Source organism: Danio rerio, chromosome 12, assembly GCF_049306965.1.
Source record: "Danio rerio strain Tuebingen ecotype United States chromosome 12, GRCz12tu, whole genome shotgun sequence".
Lineage (NCBI taxonomy): Eukaryota > Metazoa > Chordata > Actinopteri > Cypriniformes > Danionidae > Danio > Danio rerio.
In genome coordinates, this window is record NC_133187.1 from 28,393,681 (window position 1) to 28,409,725 (window position 16,045).

At 37.0% G+C, this 16,045-nt stretch overlaps 1 protein-coding gene across 1 annotated transcript; it reads right to left on the reverse strand.

Annotated features, from left to right (window-relative positions):
• Nucleotides 1-481: 481 nt before the first annotated feature.
• On the reverse strand, nucleotides 482-15,746 carry kctd2 (potassium channel tetramerization domain containing 2). Its single transcript, NM_001045434.1, is given in 6 exon segments — nucleotides 482-721; nucleotides 3,200-3,325; nucleotides 3,869-3,964; nucleotides 6,073-6,164; nucleotides 11,253-11,361; nucleotides 15,143-15,746. Coding segments are annotated over 6 exon segments (804 nt in total). The 5' UTR covers nucleotides 15,494-15,746; the 3' UTR covers nucleotides 482-691.
• Nucleotides 15,747-16,045: the final 299 nt, after the last annotated feature.

Here is a 16,045-nt window from a genome sequence, read left to right on the forward strand (position 1 = left end):
GACTATTGGCAGTATGAGTTCTCCCTTCTCCCCTGGTCCTTTCCAGATGGGTAAATGGGTAGTTAACGAAACAAACATGCCACTTCGAAGACAAAAACAAAAAATCAGCACGTTCCGAAAGCCGTCGTCTCAGGTTTTTATCCGTATCGCCATCTTCCAATGGGAAATGAATGCAGAAATGACGGCTGATAATGATTTACAGTGTAAGTTAATGAGAAGCTGAAGATGCGAGTCTATTTTGGAAGTCCTGAGGAGTTGATGGACGCAGCCGAGCCAATGGGGCAACGTGTAAAGCCAGCAGCTGTATGATGATAATGATCGGGATATGAGGATGATGATAATGATGATGATGAAATCTGCATAAATAAGCATTAGGATGAATGATGGATCCTTCCCTGTAATCCTCTCTCTGAGCAGTCTTGCATCAAATGTGATGGTCTGAGGCTTAACCCTGGACACATTGTTGTTGTTTTCTCTTTTGTTTTGATTAGTCAGCAATAGCAGTGATAGTTAGTGGTGGTGCTGATTGGTTAATGCTGCAGCACTGCAGGGAGGAGGGGGACCGACGCCCCACAGTGGAAAGGCACGAGGGAGGAGGGCAGGGTGAGGTGAGGGGTGGAGGGCTGATGGAGGATCTGAAGGAAAGGAGGTGAGGGATGGGAGATCTGTGTGGGCTCAGGCGACAGGCTCCTCACATCCTGGACCCTCTCTCTTGAAGGATCTGAGAAGGAAACATGAGGACACTGATGAGCTCTACCATTTAAACAAATGAACTCTCCTCCATCTGTTATGGCAGTTAGGACATATTAAGTTTTTTTAGAGTATGTACTGCAGATCCTTAAAAAGTCTTGAATTCAGTAATACAAGTATGAGCCATTCATTAGTCTTAAATCTGCGTTTCAAAAGTCTTAAAATGCAATAGAAATGACCCCATAAAGATTTCTCTGTTTTCTGTCTATTTTTCACCCAGAACTAAATAGGCGGAACCCAATAAAATAAACACTCGCAGAGATTTTGCTTACCCATACATTAGCAAATAAAGAACTAGAAATGCATTGATCAACTGACCAGGGACCGGAATCGGACTGTTTTTTCACATGACTGGCCTGACTGGTGATTCTGCTGCATCCCATTTTCTTTTTTTTTTCTCTTTCTATACATAATAGAGTGTTCGAATATCAATTATTTAGTTGTGTTGGGTGCTTTTTTGCAAAGTTGGTACTGTAAATTAATAATACTATACAATTGGTCTTAAACTTAATTCTTTGTGGAATTAAAAAGGTCTTTAAAACTCTTAAATATAACACTTAAATACCTGTAGATACCATGATTTAAAAGAAATAGATGTTGTCGATTTTTTGTATGTTAAAACGACAATAAAAAGAAAATGTTTTATTTATCAGGGTTTAGGTTTATTTTAGGTTTAGGTTTATTTTTATGGATGCATAATTTGGTCAAAATGTACAAATTATTCTTATTTTTTTACTGTTATTATTTGTAAACTTATTCTTTTTTGCAAAAAAATGTTATAAAACACAAAACGGAGGTGCACATCCGCATGTTATTTGAAATGAAAATTTTCAGATGGTGCTCTTTGGCATGGCAGAAATATGAACAGTGTCCTGAGTCGTAACTGAGCACCGCAGACAGCGGTGTGCGTACCCTGATATAAACCTATGTTAACAATTCTAAAAGGCATGTATCACCCAATTTAAGATGGTCTTGCTGCAGACAGGTACAAACCTTTTTGTACTCCTGTTGAAAATCACACTGCTCGTGATTGAAGATCTATGTTAATTTGGCAAGCTGAAAGCATTCTGAGCTGTACAGGAGACAGGGAGGAGATTGATTGACAATGGTCTACAGCCTACAGTCTATGACAGTCTATGTCAAATTGCCCACAAAAAAAATCTGTGAAACTGCGAGGCCACGAAAAGTCAACTGTGTAATAGTGAGGGACTGCTGTAATAAAAGTAATTAGGGATGCACTGATAGGGAATTTCTGATATGACAACTCTTTAGATTTGGAAGCTAATAGCAGATATATTAGTCAATAAATATAAATACTTCAACATTTTCTCCATGATTGCAAAATCAAAGGGGCAAGCACAACGTCAACAACTGATTTTATTTTAAAACCCTGAACCTCAGAAAAGTCCATTCTGAACTTTATAAATCAACTACCTATTTGTTTAACCAACTTTCTTTTCCATAAATAGAACCTACTGCCTAACAAAAAAGAATGCAGAAATTAAGCAACCAAGTCACTAAACATTAACCAAAATAAAAAATCAGTAAAAAGTGGCAGACAGCAAGCACTTGAAGTGGTTCAACCACTGTAAAAATACATAATTTTTGTTGGCTTAAAAATATAGCCCAAATTATTTTTACAGATTAACATAACATAAAAAAAGCATTTACTGGAGATATCAATATACAGTGCTCAGCATATATTAGTACACCCCAAACAAATCTACCTTATAAATTCAGATAATTTAATCTATACAGAAGCTATACAGTATTATTTTTTGTGCATATACATTAGATTAGTCAGTACTGAAGCCAAATCTAGAGCTTATCTAACAAAATAACTCATGATAACGGTCCAAAAACTAGCACACCTAAATTTATATCATAGAAAAATATTAAATACAAATTACTTTTTAAAAAAAAAACAAAAGAGGAAAAATCAAGGAGAAGCAACAAATTGAAAAATGTAGTTGAAATTTTGTAGGTGGTTATTGTTTTTTGCAATATTTTGCTTGAATTTAATTGTATTATATTTCAATTTCTAAATATGTTTGGTGGCTAAAATATTATTTCAATAAATATATCTGTTTAATAAATCTGTTTGGTTTAAATGCACCAAAATACACTGCCTACATTCACTGAGAAATGGATAAAACATATTTATTTTTAAGATGGGGTGTACTCAATTATGCAATTAGATTGGAATTTACTACAATTATAAAATTTTCTAGTTTTGAAGGAAACGCTGTGATTATATGTTAGTATGAATGTAAAAAACATTATAATAATAACAATTATCATATTTATGATTATTTGCATCATGTTGACCTATTTAATAACTTGTATACCTTTTTACTTTCTGTAGTAATAATTTATTAGGCATTATCTTTGTACTGTAATGGTATTAAACTAAAGAAAATTTTTTTTTTTTTAAAAAGACGTTTAATACCTTAGCCTTCTCAGTAGGCTCAATAACAATTCCATTGGTGGAGTTGTTGAGCTCCCGGGAAACAACGCACAGGAATTCAGCCTGGTCCTCGTTGCCATAGTTATAGGAGGAGCCGATGCTTATGAGCTGAAGACAGACAAGTCGAGTCAGGTTTGTTCCACAGCAAAGAGATAAGTAACAAGAACAGTGGATGATGCAAGTCTCAAACATATTCGGTTTCTCCAAAACATCACGTACAGAAACCTTTTTATCAGTAAACCATCCTTTATTTAAAAGAAATATAAGAACAGCCTGTTTAGACTTAACATAACAAATTTCAGCAATGATTTAACAGGGTAGGAAATTCCCTGTATTTAATGTATCAATGTGCAACACTTTATTTTAATATATCTCTGCAAATATTACCATTTTTAAATGATTACTTCTATATTAGATGGAGCTTACTGGTAAGTGGCGCTATGGTGAGCTATTTTTAGAACAGGCCGGCGGGCAACACATGTGATCCTCGCGGGCTACCTGGTGCCCGCGGGCACCATGTTGGTGACCCCTGATCTACATATTATCTGAGTTAAAAAGATGCTAAAATAAAATATGGCATGTCCAGAATAAGAATCTGTACTGAAAACAGCCATCAGATCCACATTTTATGAGGATATTAAGAAAAGCTACCTGTTCAAACTTCCATCCGTCTGACATGGTGGAAACCATCTGCGTGAGCTCCTCTTCTTGACATTGTAAAACACGATACACATGCTTCACTGGGCCCTGCAAAAAACAACAACAACAATAATACTTTCAAACCAAGACTGAAGATGAATAACTTAGATATCAGGGTCCACATTAAAGTGTACAGGCAAACAATAAGAGTGACCTACTAAAGCCCTTTTTACAAGAGGTCTTTGATATCCCTAGAGCGTGTATGTGAAGTTTCAGCTCAAAATACCGCACAGAAAATTTTTAAACTCTTTGAAACTACCCCTTGTAGTCTTTGATCCAAATTGTGCTGTTTTGGTGCTTTAAATTCAGATAACATTGTGCTCCTAGCAGAGGGTGGAGATACAAACACCTGTGCTTCAGCGAGATAGTCACTAATGGGCAGGACTTTCCTCCTCTGATCATATGTACAACAGGAGAATGTCAATCAAAGCGTTTCTGCAGGCTGTTTTTTAAGTGTTATTATAACAAATAGATAAAAACAAATTTTTTCCTTTTTTCTACTTTTTACTTTTACTTTTTAATTATTTTTCAAAACTGCTTGTTAACACAAATTTCTTATCAGCCAATCACATGGCAGCAACTCAATGCATTTAGGCAAGTAGACATGGTCAAGATGATACGCTGCAGTTCAATCAAAGCATTAGAATGGGGAAGAAAGGGGATTTAAGTGACTTTGAAAGTGGCATGATTGTTGGTGCCAGATTGGCTGGTCTGAGTATTTCAGAAACTGCTGATCTACTGAGATTTTCATGTACAACAATCTCTAGGGTTTACAGAGAATGGTCTGAAAAAGAGAAAAAATCCAGTGAGCGGCAGTTCTGTGGGTACAAAAACCTTGTTGATGCCAGAGGTCGGAGGAAAATGGCCAGACTGGTTCCAGCTAATAGACAGGCAACAGCAACTCAAACAACCACTTGATACAACGGAGGGTTACAAGCGAGGTATGCAGAAGAGCATCTCTGAACAACATGTTGAACCTTGAAGCGGAAGGGCTACAGCAGCAGAAGACCACATAGGTTGCCACTCCTGTCAGCTAAGAACTGAAACTGAGGCTACAATTCGCACAGGCTCACCAAAATTGTACAATAGCAGATTGGGAAAAAACATTGAGTGGTCTGATGAGTCTCGATTTCTGCTGCGACATTTGGATGGTAGGGTCAGAATTTGGCATCAACAACATGAAAGCATCCTGCTTTGCATCAACAGTTCAGGCTGGTGGTGGTGGTGGTTGTGTAATGGTGTCGGGGATATTTTCTTGGCACACTTTGGGCCCATTAGTACCAGTTGAGCATCGTGTTAATGCCACAGCATACCTAAATATTATTGCTGACCATGTCCATCCCATTATGACTACCCATCTTCTGATAGCTACTTCCAGCAGAATAACATACAATCGTGTAGCGTGAATTATCTCAGACTAGTTTCTTGAACATGACACCGAGTTCAATCTACTCGAATGGCCTCCACAGTCACCTGATATCAATCCAATAGAACACGTTTGGGATGTGGTGAAACAGGAGATTCATTTCATGGATGTGCAGCCGATAAATCTGCCGCAACTGCATGATGCTATCATGTCAATATGGATCAAAACCTCTCAGGAATATTTACAGTACCTTTGTTGAATCTTTGCCACAAATGATTAAGGCCGTTCTAAAGGGTCCAACCCTGTTCTGGTAAGGTGTACCTAATAAAGTGGCCGGTGAGTGTATATAAGAAGATATTTAAAAATACTTAAGCCAATGGAGAAATATAGTATTAATACTCAAAAGTGAGCAGCACTAACATTATCCCAACCATCTTCCTTTTCGTTTCACAGAAGTCGTGCTATTGTAAAACAACATGAACGTAAATATATTCAGACAGAGCTCTTATTTTGAGCAAATTATTGCTTAAAGCAAATTCTCAAATGATGTCTATAAGTCAGTGCTTGTTTTATAAGTTTGGGCGGCTGCGCATTTTAATGCTGATTCACATGAGGTTTCCTTTTGTTTTCAGACAGGGAACTCAGGCAGTACCCTTCCCTTTTGGCACAGTCGCAGAATGAACTACTCCCTTTGAGTGAGTAATCCAAAAAAAATGAGCTATTTCTGATTGATTGCTTTAAAACAGCCACAAGCCATCTTGTTCCTCCATGTGTTGTTTTTCCCACATACCTGAGACGTTCTGTTTTCATTGTCTCGTATTCTCTCCTTCACAAGCCTCACGAGTGATGCAATGTTGTAAAACTCGGCTTCCTCTAAAACACCTGCAAGGGGAAAAAAAATCTAAGAACATCCATCTTGCACCAACTGCTTTGTAATCAAAAATAAGCATCTGGAAATAACACAGTAGAGTTGACAAAGGTAAGTGTGGGGAGCAGAGAAAAGGGGAACAGGATTGGCAAAGGGGCTCGAACCAGAAATCAAACTCAGGTCACCGTGAGAACCTCAGTGCTATATGTTGGCACACATAACCACTAGACTATTGGCAGGAAATTAGTCTAAATAAACAGTCTAAAATAATAATAATATTAATAATATTAATAATGATAATAATAATAATAATTTATTTATATAGTGCCTCTCCAGAGCTCAGGGACACTTTACAAAAAATGTGACAAAAAGATGGTACAGGCAGATAAAAGATACACAAACATACAGGAAGTTAAATATAGCAAACTGGAATTACAAAAACAAGACCTAAGAGACTAATGAGCGGAGTGCAGGTGGATCAGATAAAGTGGTCAGCCTGGCAGATCAGAAGTGTATTATTCTGAAAATAAGTGAGTTTTAAGTAAGGATTTAACTTCAGAGATATTATTAGCAGAACGGATTGAGCGTGGTAGAGAGTTCCAGAGTTTGGGTGCAATAACACTAAATGATCTGCCCACCATTTAATAGAGGCGGTACCGAGGGACAGCGAGAAGGCCAGAGTCAGTGGAACGTAATGAACGAGTTGGGGTGTAGGGGACAAGCATGTTGCAGAGATAGGAGGGAGCTAGGCTATTTATGGATCTAAATGCAAGGAAGAGAATTTTGAATTTAATGTGGTATGCAACTGGGAGCCAATGGAGGTCATACAAAAGGGATAGTTAACAGCATGTCTGACAAAATTTTAACTGAAAAATAAAGAGAGGATGGGACCATGTAGCACCTCCCCTTTTAAAAAACATGCCACTGAGAGTGGATGATAAAGCACATTAAATGAGAAGCATCTTGAAGGGGGCGGGGTATGTCAGATACTAGAGAGCATTTGATTAGTCAAGATTTGATGAGAAATTGAAGTATGAGGTGACATGAAAAAAAACTTGATTTATATAGGCAGAAGTGACAAACTGCAAGCTTTAGATGCTTAAATCAGTTTTATACATTATTTATACTAATCAGGAATTGTCCTTAACACCAACCAACTGAAACTAACATCTACAACATTGTATTTTAATTTCTTAGTTGCAAAAAGGACTTTCAAAACATCCATAGTTGGTCAGTGATTGGTCAAAAGGCCTCTTGAGCAGTCCTTCACCACGGAAAATATACAGTCAGGCCATAAATATTAGGACATCAACACAATTCTAACATTGTGGCTCTATACACCAACAAAAGGAATTTGAAATTAAACAAACAATTTGTGCTTTAACTGCAAAACTGTCAGTTTTAATTTGAGGGTTTTTACTTTCAAATCAGATGAACGGTGTAGGAATTACAACAGTTTGCATATGTGCCTCCCACTTGTTAAGGGACCAAAAGTAAAGGGTTAGCATAATAATCATAAATCAAACGTTCACTTTTTTAATACTTGGTTGCAAATTCTTTGCAGTAATTTCCAACATGAAGTCTGGAAGGCATAAACATCACCGGACACTGGGTTTTATCCCTGGTGATGCTCTGCTAGGCCTCTTCTGCAACTATCTTCAGTTCCTACTTGTTCTTGGGGTATTTTTCCTTCTGTTTTGTCTTCAGCAAGTGAAATGCATGCTCAATCAGATTCAGGTTATGTTAGGTTAAGTTAAGCTCCAACCTGCTTCAACACACCAGTCCGGATTTTTCTAGTATGCCTAGAAAGACCTAGATTGGCAGGTTTAAGTGAGCTTAATTAGGGTAGAAGCTAAAGTATACAAGGTAGTGGCCACTCCTATCCTAGTGTAACAAAAAAAAAAACACAGAAACATTACTCTTTTTAAAAAATGAATTAAAACAAGTTTGCAGTGATGACATTGGGGCACCAATTAGGGTTCCACAGAGAAACTTTCAGTGAAAAGTTTTTTTTTTTTTCCTAAAGCAAAGAACAATTTAAAGGTTATTGCACCATGAATCCGAAATTTCCGTCCATAATTTTCCACATAAAAAAATAGATTCTACCTCATTTTGTGTCAATCATATTTACACGCTGCCTCTGAAACTTACGTCTATCATAAAAAAAATTGAACCAGGTCAGATTTTTTTCTGTTTTTAAAAGATAAATACAGAATACTGTTGAGCTACAGATAACTTTATGAAAAACACAGTGCATAATATAAAACCGAATGCAGCGGACAGTTGAGACCCTTATATGCTGGATTCAGTGACTGGCGCACCTCTCCCCTGCTGCTGCTTGGTGTGTATGTGTCCATACATTTGATGTACTGCCCATAAACATTATAACAAAAAGTATGGTCTGCTTTCAGTCTGTTGATTTGACACATCAACCATCTATTATTATGTCTATAGCAGGGGTGTCCATACTCGGTCCTGGAGGGCCAGTGTCCTGCATAGTTTAGCTCCAACTTCCTTTAACACACCTCCCTGGAAGTTTCTTGTATACCTAGATCAAACTTGATTAGCTACTTCAGGTTTGTTTAATTGGAGTTGGAACTAAAATATGCAGGACACTGGCCCTCCAGAACCGAGTTTGGACACCCCTGGTCTATAGGTACAGCCAGTCTCTGTTCAGGATTTGTTTACATCCGTGAAAGTGTGAAGTATCACAAGCAATGTATCAGATTTCACTGATTTCCTAAAATAAACATTGCATTTTAGGATAATCATAGCTTAGCTCTTTGATAACGAGCTGAATTCTCCTTCCTCTGTAGGTTGTACTGGATGAACACAATATCTAGCATCTTCCTCTTTCTTCTTCTACTTTGGAGAAGAGACAACAAAGTATCACTGCTTGAATTGACTCCGAAATGTTTTGCGTTTTTTCGTAATGGATTAATTAATATGCATTGAACTCAGTGTGCAAGGTTTGTTTGCGTGACTATTTTTTAGCATTTGAATATGAAAAAAACGCATACAAAAATTTCAGACTTCAGTGTGCAAAAACCTTTAAAAAAAAAATCAAAAAATTTTTTAGAAATTGAAAGATTCTTTGAAATTTACAGGTCCTAAAAAAAGTTGACAAAAAAAATCTTTATTTACTCGCCCTCAAGTGGTTATAAACTAGGGTTGGGCATCTAAGCTATAATGCCGATCCGATACGCATCTCGATACAAAGAATACGATCCGATATATTAGCGATACATTTGTGACATATTGCGATGCAACACGATACGATTCACACCCATATCACGATACGATGCGATATTTCAGCACTAACTTATTAGATCAAGTTTATGAGATGATGTGAAAGAGGATGCTGTGCCATTGAATGAGTTTGATTATTTATTAACCAAGCAAAACCAAGACTTTTTTTTACAAACTGGCTCTTCTCTCAGAGCCAGAGTGTCAGTTTACAGTAGAGGGCCATTTTAGAACCTATAGCACATATTATTTAAGTATTTTCAAGATAAACAGAATGTATAAGTGCAATATATATTAAAAATATATATATATTTGCACTCTTTCAACATAAAGGTTTACCATTGCACAACAAGAATTGTGATTTAACTTTTCAACTATGAAAACAAGTTTTACAAAGATATTTTGCCACTGAATATTCAAAACTTAAGGTTGTGAACTAGCAGTGTTATGCTGCTTTGAAACATCACTATCACTGTAAACAACAGGCTAATAAAAATATAACAAACCAGCAATCTTCTTGCTGTGAGGTGGTCAAACTACCCACTGTGCCACCGTGACACCCATTATTTTTATCATTATTATTATTAATATTATTATTATTAAATAAAAATTAACAGGAGGAGGTGTTTAAAACCTTCGTTCTCCGTGACACTAGGCTGAATATCTTTGCAGATGAACAATGCAATAACATCCGTTATTGGCATAGAGCACACAAAACTGTTGCGCACGGAAAAAAACTTGCAATGCTTTTCTCACCACTTTTGGAGCTGATTGAAGCAGTGCGAAAGCCGGGGATGCAGGAACACTGGAAGATGCTTTCACAACAACACCGTGGCGCCGCTTCAAGTGAGATTTCAGATTAGTCGTACTGCCCGCGTATTTTACAGATAAGCGGCACATTTTGCAAATTGCATCTGTCCTGTCATGTCGTCCATCCTTAAATCCATAATGTTGCTTGCCATACTTTAGATTTAAAACTCAGTGAGGAATAAAATGTTTGTTTTGCTTCTCGCGCTTTCTGAGGGCGCTCCACTAGCTTCATCCGCACACCTGATACACTGAGTTGTAGTGTGAGTGTACACATCCGCAAATCCGTTGCTAAGGCTTACTTTATGTAGGTCGATTAAATTATGCGCCAAAAACAGGTTGACAACACTTGTTAATAAATAAAAAATACATTCTATATTAAAAATATAAGCTGTATCTCGGAAAAATCGATGCATCTCGCAAAAACCGATGCATCTCGATTTGCTTCCAAAATTTCATTCGTCCTCTGCTGCTCAACCGATACACTCGCATCGTGCACGCGCATGACCGCGTATCGATACATATCGATGAATCTTCCCATCCCTATTATAAACCTTTATGAGGCTAACAGAAAATATTTTGAAGAAAGCTGTAATCATTGACTTCCTTTGTAGAAAAAACATTACAGAAGTCAATGGTTTTAAAATATTTTCTTTTTGTTTAACAGAAGAAAGAAACTCATAAAGGTTTCAATCAAGTAAAGGGATGAGTAAATGATGACAGCATTTTTATTTTTGGGTGAACAATCCCTTTAATAGTATACTCCTGTGACAATATATTGCACATGTAAAAATTATTTTTGAGACAGGCCAATATCCCTTAGTCCTGTAAGAAATTATCTCTTACACGAGTACACACTGGTCCCTTTACACACACACGCACGCAGGCAGGCACGCACGCACGCACGCACACACACACACACACACACACACGCACGCACGCACGCGCACACGCGCACACACACACACAAAAAGATGTTTCTAAATGAAAGTAGGTCGTTACTCTTCCATTATAAAGTTTTTGAGGGCAGCATGCCCACATCATCTCACCCTCCTCGGCGAGGTTCTTGTTGATGATCAACTTTCCATGCCTCAAGTAGTTCAGGATGGGCCCGAAATATGTGGGATCTCTGTCAATCAAATATGCTCCTGTCTCATCCTGGAAGAAAAGACAATTAATCAATCTGTGAAGCAATTTTGGATTCAACTGAAATGCACAGAAATTCCTCAACTCAAGCAGCAGGTAAAATAGCATCTAATTATTGCAAAGTGAGTGACACTTTCTAGAACCCAATTTGTGAGCTTTAGCATTCTCCAGAATTGAATGCAGAATGATTTAGGAGCAAATTAGAGGAGTTTTTCCTTCCAAATTAGATGCTCTCATGATTTCAACCTCTAAACTGTTGTTGCTAAATTTACATTAGACCGTGGAGAGGAAATCCTCTGTTGAACTGTGACTAACACTTTATGCCATGCAAAAAAGCAACCTAAATGGTGCCTGAACCAATACTAGACATAAGTAACAGTCACAAAATGACAGCTGATGACATTCTGAAATGGCTTTTTTATTTCAAACAGATCTGTACATAATATAATCAAACACAATACAATATAAAAACATGCTAATTACACAATATATAAACCTTTCAGTGGAAGTCAATTAAAAATCTTATTAGATAAGAGTTGAATTCGCTAATAACAACAACAGAAATGTAGTCTGTATTTCCAGGAAGCTACAAATCAGCTTCAAATTTGGGCTGGGTTAATAAACTAAATTATATAAAATCGCGATAAAATTTGTCTATAACATTTATAAGCTTTGGACTTTTTACTCTATTTTAGCCAATCTTAGCAGAAACGTGCTGGGATTAGAGGTGTACAGTGATTGGGAATTTGAGTTCAGTCATTGTTGGGGTACTTTTTTAAATCCGGAAATATTAATAACTAATATTGAAATATATATTGTTAGCGTTCAATATAGAAAATAATTATTGAGATTGCATATCGCCAAGCCCTACTTCAAATACTCAGCAATTATTTTGAACTCTCTGGCACAATTTGTCAAGTTAAATGGTCTTCCATAATTGTACAAATTGTTGGATTATCTTGGATATTTATCAAATGCCACCAGGTTAAGACAGCCAAGCTGGTTCTTAAACATATTAATATGCTTCTAGATGGTCTAAAACGATCATTAGTTGATGCTTGCTGGTTAAAGAGCAAAAGCCAGTTACCAGATCACCATCCTTTGGCAGTCAAGGTGGTTTTGGATCATGAACTAACATACTTCATCTAACCTGTACTTATAAATTAAAATAGTTTGATACAAAAATCACAAAGTTTTGCTGTATTAAACATGTCTTTCTGACAAAATAAATAAATCAGAAAATGTTCACTAGAACAGAGTTTTATTGTGCTGATAATATACATTGTCACAAATGTTTAGAAGATTGTTAAAAATCAGAGAAATAAGAAATTTTAACTAGTGACTGAGACTGTGTCCTGTTTGTATTGATGCTAATGACATCATACACAGGGCTCACAAAATTTCTAAATCCCTGCTAGCCTTTAGGGCAGTCACTATTCAGTTTCTGGTAGCGCGAAATAAATTCAAGTAGCCAGAACAGAAAATATATTATTTACTAAATAAAAAAAGATTCACATACATTGAAAATAACCTAATTACATTCGTTTTCCCTTGGCCTAGTCCTTTATTGATCAAGGGTCACCACAGCGGAATGAACCACCAGCTATTCCGGCATAAGTTTTACGCAGCGGATGCCCATTTAGCCGCAACCCAGTACTGGAAAACACCTATACACCCTCACATTCACACACGCACTCATACACTATGGGCAATTTAGTTCATCCAATTAACTTATACCACATTTCTTTGGATAATGGTGAGCAATTCAAAGGCTACACACAGAACTCCACACAGAATGCCAACTGCTCCAGCCAGAACTCGAACCAGCAGCCTTCTTTCTGTGGCGACATTGCTAACCAAAAATCATGTGAAAACCTGGCAGGCCTAACATTGTTTTGTTTTTTTATCAACTAAGCACCAGTTCTTTTGACACCATGCAAGTTCAAACACATATTGACAGTGGCTCCTCGATGAATGAAAATTACATACAACATAATAACACTTTATTTAGACAATGCAAAGCATTGAAATAAGCTATATTTTTCCTCCTATTAAGATAGTTTGACGGGCAGGTTGGACTCATTTTTGGTAGCCTGACTGGAAAACATAATAATAACCCCAGGAGGACAGGCTAGCAATCTTGCAAGGCCTGATACACCCTCGATTTTTGGTTTGGAAACACCAAAGACGCTTTAATATGTTGCACTACTTCTTCCCCACATGTTCATAACTGGAAAAAACGGTAACAATTAAATCTAGCATAATAAAAGCTCTGCTGTTTTTGAGCCGTGTCACACTCATCTCTCATCAGCAATTGCTTCAGTGGTCTTGTTTCGATTCCACGGCTTTCAGACTTACTCTGTGTCATACTACCATGAATCATGATAATAAGCATTGAATAATTTAGCTCATCTATAAACATGATTTCTGCAAGATTTCCTGATGTCTCCCATGATTCCATACTCATGGCGTCAACAAAATACACCTTTGTTTGTTGTGAACACGCACCCTCTAGTGCGCAAAATTACATACTGTGGCTTAAAAGAAGGTCTTTTATGATGCAATTAGACATGGAACGATAACCTTTTTCAAGGTATACCATGGTTTGGAAAAGTCAAGGTTTTAAAACCACCAACATTTTCTGTTATACAGTTCCTATGGTATATGTTGGATTTTTTTTTTTTACGTTTTTTTTTTTTTTTTTTTAGGACAATATTATCTCCAGCAGAAAAGCTATCCAAAGATGCTGTTTTAAGTCGTGAAGTAATCTGTGTTTTCAAAATTAATGAAGACAGCAGAAGTCAGCAATTGATTTGAATGATTTAGTTTGACATGTTTACTGCTCCAAAACATTATAAATGTTTCTCAAAATAAAACATATTATGTTCAAGGGGGAAAATGTTTTGTTTTCTACCCAGACATTTATAAAGAATATATTTTAGAGCACTAATCAACCGTGATGTTTTTATACAAGGTTTTCATACCGTCAGAATCTTAAACTGGCTCATGCCTAGATGCAATCAAATGATTCTTGCTACAAATAAGATATTTTGGTATAACAATTGTTCTGCTCTAATGGTGTCTTCTGCCACCAAATCAAGTTTAAAATGTATGATAGTCATTATGTTTGAAGAACAATAAGAAAAGTCAAATTAAACAGGGCATATTGTAAAAAAAAATGAAGAAATGGTTCAACCAAAAACGTAAATTATCTTGTAGTTGTATGGAAGAGATTACTTATATGGTGGGTGGTGGATACCGATACGCTTTTTGGAGCTTTTAAAACCCAGGCACCGATCAATGCCATTATAATACCTCAATGAGCATAACACAACTTTTATTACGTGTCCAGAAGTAAAACATATCACATTACCACTAGAAGATGAGTATGTTTATTTTTTTTATTCCTTTTTGAGTAAACTGCACCTTTAAAGCGGTTACATCTTCATTGTTTGAATGCTTGAAAGCCCTTTTCATCTTTGATCCCCAAAATAGATTTGTTACCAATGTTCTCTTCAAAATATCTTGTGTTCCACAGAAATATCCTTATATCTTTGCCATTGCAGACCTTGTCAATAAATAACAGAATTTAACACTTTGGGTGAACTAGCATTATTTCTTGTAACTGCATTCTTCCAGTCCAGATGAGCTTTAAGTATAATCTTAGGCTGCAAAACGATCAATATCTGTCGAGTTCATTTTCTTATTAATATTTTATGCACAATGTAAATGGACTGATTTATTTTAAGGTGTAATGCAAGCTTTGGTGATGTAAACCGAGCCTTAACGTTACCTTGTCCGAATCCAGATCTGGATCTTCCTGACACAATCGATACAGAAATGATTTGGGATCCCTGCAAAGGGTCTGTTTGGTTGTAACAAAGTAGGTTCCGCCAACGTTCAAGCGAACCCACCGGGACCCGGGCTTCTCCGTGGCTTCGGGTGAAGGGGAAGTAGGGTTACTCTTCATAGGGAACCCGAAGACTGCTCTGGAGCCCGAGACCCCAGGACTGGACAAGCCGCTCCGGGGCGGAATCACCAGGGTGGGCGAGGGCAGTCTCACGCTCACCGAGCCGCGGATCTCACAATGCTCCGGCTGCTCGATGATGCCAGTCGCGTTGGGCTCAACGTGCAACTCTGCCATATTTTCGCAGCACAAACAGTAAGTTCCGTTTCGATCAGACACCAAATGCCTTTATTTAGCGCTCCGGACGGCGCCCTTACGCTGAACGGCACGATTTACACGCACTGATAACGGCGACAAAAGCGTTGCGGGGTGTTATTAACGCTCACGCGCGGCGGCATAGCTTTACAATTCCACAAAACGCTACGCTGGTCCGTTTTGTTTATACAAACGACCCATGTAAGCTACAAATATTATGGGTGAGACTCAACATATCACTTCCAGGTCAAGTAAATCCATATGTGACAAAATAAAAGTCTATGTAATTGTGCTTTGGCACGGTGGATCAAGTTCAATTGAGTCTAATGAATGTTTCTTTTTTCTAAATTTAAAATTAGAGAAGTATAGTAAAGAAAAATCGAACAAAACTAAAGGTTTACTAACGTTACGTTAAGCCAGAATACAAATGATGCTCTAAATGTTATTTCTGAGCGAATTCTAATTTTGGTGGATAATTATTAAGTATACATTAATTACATTTTAAAAATAAAACACAACAATACATTTATATAA